We start from the raw sequence: 10,000 nt of genomic DNA on the forward strand, positions 1-10,000 counted from the left end.
ACGAAAGAAAAGAGAGTTGGCGTAAGTTTGAATTATTGTAGTTACGAGAATTGTAACTTTAAATGCATCTTAGTTACGAAGATTGTAACTGAATGCATCTTAGTTACGAGAGAATTATTCCCTAAGATCATTTTTTGCTCCGATAAATGAGTCTCTACTGCGCAAATTAGTATTAGTGATTTAAAAATATAAACAAAAAAATAACTGATTCTTTAGTGTGCCTTTGAAATAGATAATATAACGGATTTACTAACAGACGAGACAGATGCTATGGAGTTACTTTAATAAAAATGTAATTATGGGATTTGTTTGATTACCTTGGTGTGGTGATGTGATGTGATGGGGGTGATTGTGATGATTGTGGGGGTGGTAGGGGTGGTGGTGATTGTGATGGTGTGGGGGTGGGGGTGATTGTGGTGGTGTGGGGGTGGGGGTGATTGTGGTGGTGTAGGGGTGGATGATGGGGGTGATTGTGATGATGTGGGAGTGGTGATGATTGTGGTGGGGGTGGGGGTAGGGGTGATTGTGCTGGTGGTGGTGATTGTGGGGGTAGGGGTGGTGGTGATTGTGATGGTGTGGGGGTGGTGGTGGTGGGAGTGGTGATGTGGATGGTGGTAGTAATAGAAGCAGTAGTAGCTGAAACAGCAGTAGTAGTGGTAGAAGCAGTAGTAGTAGTAGTAGCAGCAGCAGCAGTACTAGTAGCAGCAGCAACAGTAGTAGTAGCAGCAGCAGCAGCAGTAGTAGTAGCAGCAGCAGCAGTAGTAGTAGTAGAAGCACCAGCAGCAGTAGTAGAAGCACCAGCAGCAGTAGTAGTAGAAGCACCAGCAGCAGTAGTAGTAGTAGTAGAAGCACCAGCAGCAGTAGTAGTAGTAGTAGAAATACCAGCAGCAGTAGTAGTAGTAGAAGCACCAGCAGCAGTAGTAGTAGTAGAAGCACCAGCAGCAGTAGTAGTAGTAGTAGTAGAAGCACCAGCAGCGGTAGTAGTAGTAGTAGTAGTAGTAGCAGCAGTAGTAGTAGTAGTAGTAGCAGCAGTAGTAGTAGTAGTAATAGCAGCAGTAGTAGTAGTAGTAGCAGCAGCAGCAGTAGTAGTAGTAGCAGCAGCAGTAGTAGTAGTAGAAGCAGCAGCAGCAGTAGTAGTAGTAGCAGCGGTAGTAGTAGTAGCAGCAGTAGTAGTAGCAGCAGCAGTAGTAGTAGTAGCAGCAGTAGTAGTAGTAGTAGAGCAGCAGTAGTAGTAGTAGTAGTAGCAGCAGTAGTAGCAGCAGTAGTAGTAGTAGTAGCAGCAGCAGCAGCAGCAGTAGTAGTAGTAGTAGTAGTAGAAGCAGCAGCAGCAGCAGCAGTAGTAGTAGTAGTAGTAGTAGCAGCAGTAGTAGTAGTAGTAGCAGCAGCAGTAGTAGTAGTAGTAGTAGTAGTAGTAGCAGCAGCAGCAGCAGTAGTAGTAGTAGTAGTAGTAGTAGTAGTAGTAGTAGCAGCAGCAGCAGCAGCAGCAGTAGTAGTAGTAGCAGCAGCAGCAGTAGTAGTAGTAGTAGTAGCAGCAGCAGCAGTAGTAGTAGTAGTAGTAGTAGTAGCAGCAGCAGCAGCAGCAGTAGTAGTAGTAGTAGCAGCAGCAGCAGTAGTAGTAGTAGTAGCAGCAGTAGTAGTAGTAGTAGCAGCAGCAGCAGTAGTAGTAGCAGCAGCAGTAGTAGTAGTAGTAGCAGCAGCAGCAGTAGTAGTAGCAGCAGCAGTAGTAGTAGTAGTAGCAGCAGCAGTAGTAGTAGTAGCAGTAGTAGTAGTAGTAGTAGCAGCAGCAGTAGTAGCAGCAGCAGTAGTAGTAGTAGTAGTAGTAGTAGCAGCAGCAGTAGTAGTAGTAGTAGTAGTAGTAGTAGTAGTAGTAGTAGCAGCAGCAGTAGTAGTAGTAGCAGTAGTAGTAGTAGCAGCAGTAGTAGTAGTAGCAGCAGCAGTAGTAGTAGTAGTAGTAGTAGCAGCAGCAGCAGTAGTAGTAGCAGCAGTAGTAGTAGTAGCAGCAGTAGTAGTAGTAGTAGTAGCAGCAGTAGTAGTAGTAGCAGCAGCAGTAGTAGTAGTAGCAGCAGTAGTAGTAGTAGTAGAAGCAGCAGTAGTAGTAGTAAAGCAGCAGTAGTAGTAGTAAAGCAGCAGTAGTAGTAGTAGCAGCAGTAATAGCAGCAGCAGTAGCAGTAACAGTAGTAGTAGTTATAGTAGTAGTGGATACAGGAGCAGCAGTAGCACTAGTAGCAGAAATAATAATAATAATCCATCATCCAATCCTGTGTTGCCCCATAGAGGAGCGTAGGAAGCCGGGGCTAGGCAAGTTGGTGCTGACATAGGATGAGAGTATGTAAAGTGTAAAGTGTAACTGTGGATTATTTAACAACTTCAGTTCGTGGATGGAGAGAGACTAACGAGGAGAGTGAGAGGTGGAGGGGGAGGCCAAGGGTGTGATGGAGGGGTGGAGAGAGAGACTGACGAGGAGTGTGTATGAGGGAGGGGGAGGCCAAGGATGGGATGGAGTGGAGAGGATGGAGTGAGAGACTGACGAGGAGAGTATGTGAGTGAGGTGGAGGGGGAGGCCAAGGATGAGGTGGAGGGATGAGAGTGAGAGACTGACGAGGAGAGTATGAGAGGTGGATGGGGGAGAGAGAGGGGGAGGCCAAGGATGAGATTGAGGTATGGAGTGGAGAGGATGGAGTGAGAGACTAACGAGGAGAGTATGAGTGAGGTGGAGGGGGAAGAGGGAGGGGAAGGTCAAGGATGATGGAGGGATGGAGTGAGAGACTAACGAGGAGTGGATGTGAGTGAGGTGGAGGGGGGAGAGGGAGGGGGAGGCCAAGGATGAGTTGGGATGGAGTGAGAGACTGACGAGGAGAGTATCTGAGTGAAGTGTAGGGGGGGAGAGGGAGGGGGAGGCCAAGGATGAGATGGAGGGATGGAGTGGAGAGGTATATGAGAGAGGGGGGTGTGAGCTGGGACCAGGGCAGTGAAATGGCAGGGGACAGGGCAACATGGAGGCGATTTGTTTGTGGCCACCCCTTACGAAGTGTCATACAGGTAAGAATCTCTTTAATTACCTGCGATTTTAAAGAATTAGGCCAAAACTGACACTAATCTCTCTCTCTCTCTCTCTCTCTCTCACAAATCAGGCAACCATTTACAACGCTGGGTGGTAACCATATCACCAACTAGTGCCTGTAAGGGTTTCCATCTGAGGATTGGTTGGGGTTTATTGCTCACATTATGCCGCTCAGGGACGAGGGAGGCTGGTCACCTTTGCGTTTACCGTCAAGATGAATTATTATTATTATTATTATTATTGTGGTGGTGATGATGATGATTGTTAATATTCATTCATTCATTGCCAGACGCCATGTATCCCACACGGGGTGGCCAAGGGCTTAGAGTTGTTTTACAGGGAGGGGCACTAATCCTCCACCAACCCCACTTGACACGTAGGGATGCCAACAGCATCTGGTGTTCCCAGGCGGTCACCCATCCAAGTACTAACCAGACCCAACGTTGCTTAACTTTGCTGATCGGACGGGAAGCGTTATTTATATTACAACAACAAGTACTACTACTACTGCTACTACTACTACTACTATTATTATTATTATTATTGGATCAGATTTCCTTAGCACCAGGATGTATCAGTATGACTCTCTCTCTCTCTCTCTCTCTCTCTCTCTCTCTCTCTCTCTCTCTCTCTCTCTCTCTCTCTCTCTCTCCTTGCTGTCACTGATCAACTATCTATATGTCTATCTATCCAAATGATTCTCTCTCTCTCTCTCTCTCTCTCTCTCTCTCTCTCCTTGCTGTCACTGATCAACTATCTATATGTCTATCTATCCAAATGATTCTCTCTCTCTCTCTCTCTCTCTCTCTCTCTCTCACACACACACACACACACTTTTCCTCACTTTCCCTTTTCATATGACGTCATGTTTCCGTTCATTCAAATTGTACATCGGTTTTTTTTTCTTCATTTCTCTCAAAATATCTCAACTTTCACACCAACTAAAAAATCCATTAATAATATGAAGTAAATTTTGTAATATATATAGAGCTAGCTTTAAAAAATAATGTAGAAAAAATAAAAATAAAAAATCATTCGTGGCAACTTCCTTCCGCCATCTTGACTCCGCCCACTATCGGGACCAGTTTCGTCAGTGCCCCTCGAGCGTTCACGGGGGGAGGCTGTTGTTCCGTGCCCTCCGACCCCTTTGGAAGAAATGTGGTAGAAGGAGCGGAAAATCGTGGTTTAATGTGGCAAACTGTGGTTGTGAAGTGTGTGACGAGTGAAATTAAATCCGGATATGTGTCCCTTGTGGATTTTTGGATTTTTATTATGGATTTTTGCGCAACGGTCCCAAGGTGAGCCAGTTACAAAATATTTCTTTTCCTAAAATTTTCCGTTATTTATTTTTTTTTTATATAGATTTTTCCATAAATATAAATAAATTGAGAGAGAGAGAGAGAGATTCCCAATATTATAAAGTACCGGTGGTGAGAGTTGTGGTAGTGATGGTGGTAGTTGTGGTAGAGAGAGGGAATTGTGGTAGGGAGGGATTTGTGGGTTGTGGTGGATGATGGTAGTTGTGGTAGTGATGATGGTAGTACTTGTGGTGGTGGTGGTGGTAGTTGTGGCAGTGAAGGAGGTAGTTCTGGTGGTGGTGGTAGTTGTGGTTGTGATTGTAGTCGTGGTTGTGATGGTAGTTGTGGTACTTGTGGAGGTAGTTGTGGTTATGATGGTGGTAGTAGTGGTTGTGGTGGAGGTCGTTGTGGTTGTCGTTGTGGTTAGGGTGGTGGTAGTGGTGGTAGTCATCTTGGTATCAGTAGTAGTAATAATAATAATAATGAAAAGTTACTACAACTACTACTGCTACTACTTCTACTGCTAATACTGCTACTACTACTACCACTACAATTGCTGCTACTACTACTACGAATAATAAAAACTACTACTTCTACGGTACTACTACTACTACTACTAATACGGTAATAATAATAATAAATTAGATGACAGTTTTGTTCTAAGAATGATGCAGGATAGACACTGATAACGGCTCATTCTGCTGGTGTGGGTGTGGGAGTTGGAAATGAATTTATGATAAAGGATGGGCACTGAGAACACGGCTCAGTCTGCTGGTGTGGGTGTGGGAGTTGGAACTGAATTAATGATAAAGGATGGACACTGAGAACACTAGCTACTACTACTACTACTCTCTCTCTCTATCTCTCTCTCTCTCTCTCTCTCTCTCTCTCTCTCGGAATTTCAATGCTCCTCCAAATAGTAATCCATGAAGGTGTTTAAAATCAATAGGAAAATCTATCTATATGTCTATCTAAATCTATCTACCAAACAGTCTATATCTATTAATATCTATCTACTTATCTGTCTATCTATATATGTCTATCTACCTACTTAATCTATCAATCCATCTATCTATCTACTTATCTGTCTATATATGTCTATCTACCTACTTAATCTATCTATCCATCTATCTATCTTCCGATCTATCTATCTGTGTCTATATGCATCTGTCTATCTCTGTCTATCTATCTATCTATATCCATCTTTCTATCTATCTATATCAGCGTCTCAAAGTATCTTTCTATCTATTTCTGTCTGTCTGTCTGTTTGTCTACTGTATAGCTATCCATTTGTCTATCTATGTATCTATCTATCAGTCTACCTATCTATCCATATCTATCTGTCGGTCTGTCTATCTACCTATCTATCTGTCTATTTATCTGTCTGTCTGTCTGTTAGTCTATACATATCTTACTATTTGTCTATCTATCTGTCTGCCTCTGTGTCTATCTATCTGTCTTCATACCATATCTGTTTCCCTGTGTGCATGTCTGTCTATCTATCTATTGCCAGACACCTTAATCCCGTAAGGGCTGGCCACAAACAAATCACCTCCATGTCACCCTGTCCCCCGCCATTTCACTGCCCTGCTCCCAGCTCCCCCCCCCCCCTCTCTCATATACCTCTCCACCCCATCCCTCCATCTCATCTTTGGCCTCCCCCTCCATCTCCTGCTCAGCCTCACGCCCCTTCGTATATCTTTACATTCCTCCTCCTCCTCATCCTTGCCCCCCCCCCCGCCTCCTCCTCCTCCTCTCTCTCTCTCTCTCTCTCTCTCTCTCTCTCTCACACACACACACACACACACACACACACACACACACACACACACACACACATACGTTTGCCAACTCTTTTCTGTAACACTACACGCTATGTATGTGTAATTCTCTCTCTCTCTCTCTCTCTCTCTCGACCTAAAATTGCCATCTCTCCATCTTGAATGCTGAGTTGTAACAATAGATTAACACTAGAATATGATGCTAGTCACAAAGAAGTGCTATACTCTTTTTACTCTAACTTGGCCTAAAATATAACAATAGATTAACACTAGAATATGATGCTAGTCACAAAGAAGTGCTATACTCTTTTTACTCTAACTTGGCCTAAAATATAACAATAGATTAACACTAGAATATGATGCTAGTCACGAAGAAGTGCTGCCTTGGACTGGAACGGAATAATCTACAAATGGACGAATATCTGGGCCAAGTTAAAATGATCAGGCTATAGTATTTTTGAATATTTTTCCGTTTGATTTTTTCGTTTTTCAAAATTTCAAATATCTAGACGGCTGGAAATCAGTTAAATTTAGGGACAGTTTGAATATATAGGTTTGGTTCTTGGATGGACACCGCAGCTGCTTCTCTCCACTCCCGGTACTAAAAAGCTGGGAGAGAGAGAGAGAGGTGCTGGAAATAAGGTAATGAGAGAGAGAGAGAGGTGCTGGAAATAAGGTAATGAGAGAGAGAGAGAGAGAGAGGTGCTGGAAATAAGGTAATGAGGGAGAGAGAGAGAGAGGTGCTGGAAATACGGTAATGAGAGAGAGAGGTGCTGGAAATACGGTAATGAGAGAGAGAGAGGTGCTGGAAATACGGTAATGAGAGAGAGAGGTGCTGGAAATAAGATGAGAGAGAGAGAGAGGTGCTGGAAATACGGTAATGAGAGAGAGAGAGGTGCTGGAAATACGGTAATGAGAGAGAGGTGCTGGAAATACGGTAATAGAGAGAGAGAGAGGTGCTGGAAATTAGGTAATGAGAGAGAGAGAGAGAGAGGTGCTGGAAATAAGGTAATAGAGAGAGAGAGAGAGGTGCTGGAAATAAGGTAATGAGAGAGAGAGGTGCTGGAAATAAGGTAATAGAGAGAGAGAGAGGTGCTGGAAATAAGGTAATAGAGAGAGAGAGAGAGAGGTGCTGGAAATAAGGTAATGAGAGAGAGAGAGAGAGAGAGAGAGAGAGAGAGAGAGGTACTGGAAATAAGGTAATGAGAGAGAGAGAGAGAGAGAGAGAGGTGCTGGAAATAAGGTAATGAGGGAGAGAGAGAGAGAGAGAGAGGTGCTGGAAATAAGGTATTGAGAGAGAGGTGCTGGAAATAAGGTAATGAGAGAGAGAGAGGTGCTGGAAATAAGGTAATGAGAGAGGTGCTGGAAATAAGGTAATGAGAGAGGTGCTGGAAATAAGGTAATGAGAGAGAGAGGTGCTGGAAATAAGGTAATAGAGAGAGAGGTGCTGGAAATAAGGTAATAGAGAGAGAGAGAGGTGCTGGAAATAAGGTAATAGAGAGAGGTGCTGGAAATAAGGTAATAGAGAGAGAGAGAGGTGCTGGAAATAAGGTAATAGAGAGAGAGAGAGGTGCTGGAAATAAGGTAATAGAGAGAGAGAGAGGTGCTGGAAATAAGGTAATAGAGAGAGAGAGAGAGGTGCTGGAAATAAGGTAATGAGAGAGAGAGAGAGGTGCTGGAAATAAGGTAATAGAGAGAGAGAGAGGTGCTGGAAATAAGGTAATAGAGAGAGAGAGGTGCTGGAAATAAGGTAATGAGAGAGAGAGGTGCTGGAAATAAGGTAATAGAGAGAGAGAGGTGCTGGAAATAAGGTAATGAGAGAGAGAAGTGCTGGAAATAAGGTATTGAGAGAGAGAGGTGCTGGAAATAAGGTATTGAGAGAGAGAGAGGTGCTGGAAATAAGGTAATGAGAGAGAGAGGTGCTGGAAATAAGGTAATGAGAGAGAGAGGTGCTGGAAATAAGGTAATAGAGAGAGAGAGGTGCTGGAAATAAGGTAATGAGAGAGAGGTGCTGGAAATAAGGTAATAGAGAGAGAGAGGTGTTGGAAATAAGGTAATAGAGAGAGAGAGGTGCTGGAAATAAGGTAATAGAGAGAGAGAGAGGTGCTGGAAATAAGGTAATAGAGAGAGAGGTGCTGGAAATAAGGTAATAGAGAGAGAGAGGTGCTGGAAATAAGGTAATAGAGAGAGAGAGAGGTGCTGGAAATAAGGTAATAGAGAGAGAGAGAGGTGCTGGAAATAAGGTAATAGAGAGAGAGAGAGGTGCTGGAAATAAGGTAATAGAGAGAGAGAGGTGCTGGAAATAAGATGAGAGAGAGGTGCTGGAAATAAGATGAGAGAGAGGTGCTGGAAATAAGGTAATAGAGAGAGAGAGAGGTGCTGGAAATAAGATGAGAGAGAGGTGCCGGAAATAAGGTAATAGAGAGAGAGAGAGGTGCTGGAAATAAGATGAGAGAGAGGTGCTGGAAATAAGATGAGAGAGAGGTGCTGGAAATAAGGTAATAGAGAGAGAGAGGTGCTGGAAATAAGGTAATAGAGAGAGAGAGAGGTGCTGGAAATAAGATGAGAGAGAGGTGCTGGAAATAAGATGAGAGAGAGGTGAGTGCTGCATATAAGGTAATGAGAGAGAGAGAAGGTGAGTAAGCAAGGGGAGGGGAGGAGGGAGGAAACCTTGATCACTGGGCGTGCCTCCCTCCCTCCCTCCCTCCCTTCCTTCCCTCCCTCCCTTCCTTCCCTCCCTTCTTCCCTCCCTTCCTCTCTCCCTCCATCCATCCATTCATCTCTCCCTCCCTTCCTCCTTCTCCCTCCCTCCCTCCCTCCCTCCCTCTTTCCCTCCCTCCCTCCTTCCTTCCCTCCCTCCCTCCCTTCTTCCGTCTCTCCTTCCCTCCCTCCCTTTTTCCTTCTCTCCTTTCCTCCCTTCTTCCCTCCTTCCCTCCCTCACTTCTTTTTTTCCCTCCCCATCTCTCTCTCTCTCTCTCTCTCTCTCTCACCTACACAGAACAATGAACTGCGTGGGAAGAGAAGGAGAAAGAATTATTCGTTGCGTTTAAAATTTCAAACTGCAACCGTCATAACCGTCAATGCCACTGATGATAAAACGAGGGTGATAGATAGATAGATAGATAGATAGACAGTAATGACCACCAGGTGAGTTAATAGACTGCCGGTACACACACACACACACACACACACACACAACAGATAGATAGAAAGACTGAGAGAGAGAGAGAGAATATACATACAGGAGAGAGAGAGACGATAGATTAAAGCAAAACTCGATAGATATAAAGATGGAAAAATGAGAACAGTAGATAGATAGATAGGTAGAGAGAGATAATTAGATGGATAGATATTTTACTAGGTAGATAGATAGATAGACCGATAGATGGATAAACACAAAGGGCAGATAGATAGATAGATGCATAGATAGATAGATAAGGTAGGCTAGATTGACACTGATCGATAGATAGAAAATAGGTTGGTTGTAGTAGGTGGATAGATAAATGGATAGATAGAAAAATAGATTGATATCTATCTGTATAGGTAGATAGATAAACTGATTGGCTGATAGATAGATAGGTTGATAGATATAGTGATGAATAGATGGATAGATAAATGGGTTGATAGATAGGTAGACATAGATAGATAAGTTGATAGATAGATAGATAGGTTGGTGGATAGATAGAGATAGATTGATGGATAGATAGATAGGTAGACAGATAGATAGGTAGATAGATAGATAGACATAGATAGGTTGATAGATAGATAGACTGATAGATGGATAGGTTGATAGATATAGTGATGGATAGATAAATGGGTTGATAGATAGGTAGACAGATAGATAGATAAGTTGATAGATA

The 10,000-nt window shown here is 43.5% G+C and overlaps 1 protein-coding gene across 1 annotated transcript in view; it reads left to right on the top strand.

Moving 5' to 3' along the window:
- Positions 1-4,267: 4,267 nt before the first annotated feature.
- LOC145410607 (P-selectin-like) overlaps positions 4,268-10,000 on the top strand; it is a 64,195-nt gene continuing 58,462 nt past the window's right edge. Inside the window, exon 1 of the mRNA XM_080280722.1 lies at positions 4,268-4,359. Coding sequence (XP_080136848.1) covers positions 4,302-4,359 — 58 coding nt within the window. The 5' untranslated portion in view covers positions 4,268-4,301. The remainder of the gene's footprint in view (positions 4,360-10,000) is intronic.

Source organism: Coenobita brevimanus, chromosome 10 (assembly GCF_032717465.1).
Source record: "Coenobita brevimanus isolate Jiangsu-jjx chromosome 10, ASM3271746v2, whole genome shotgun sequence".
Lineage (NCBI taxonomy): Eukaryota > Metazoa > Arthropoda > Malacostraca > Decapoda > Coenobitidae > Coenobita > Coenobita brevimanus.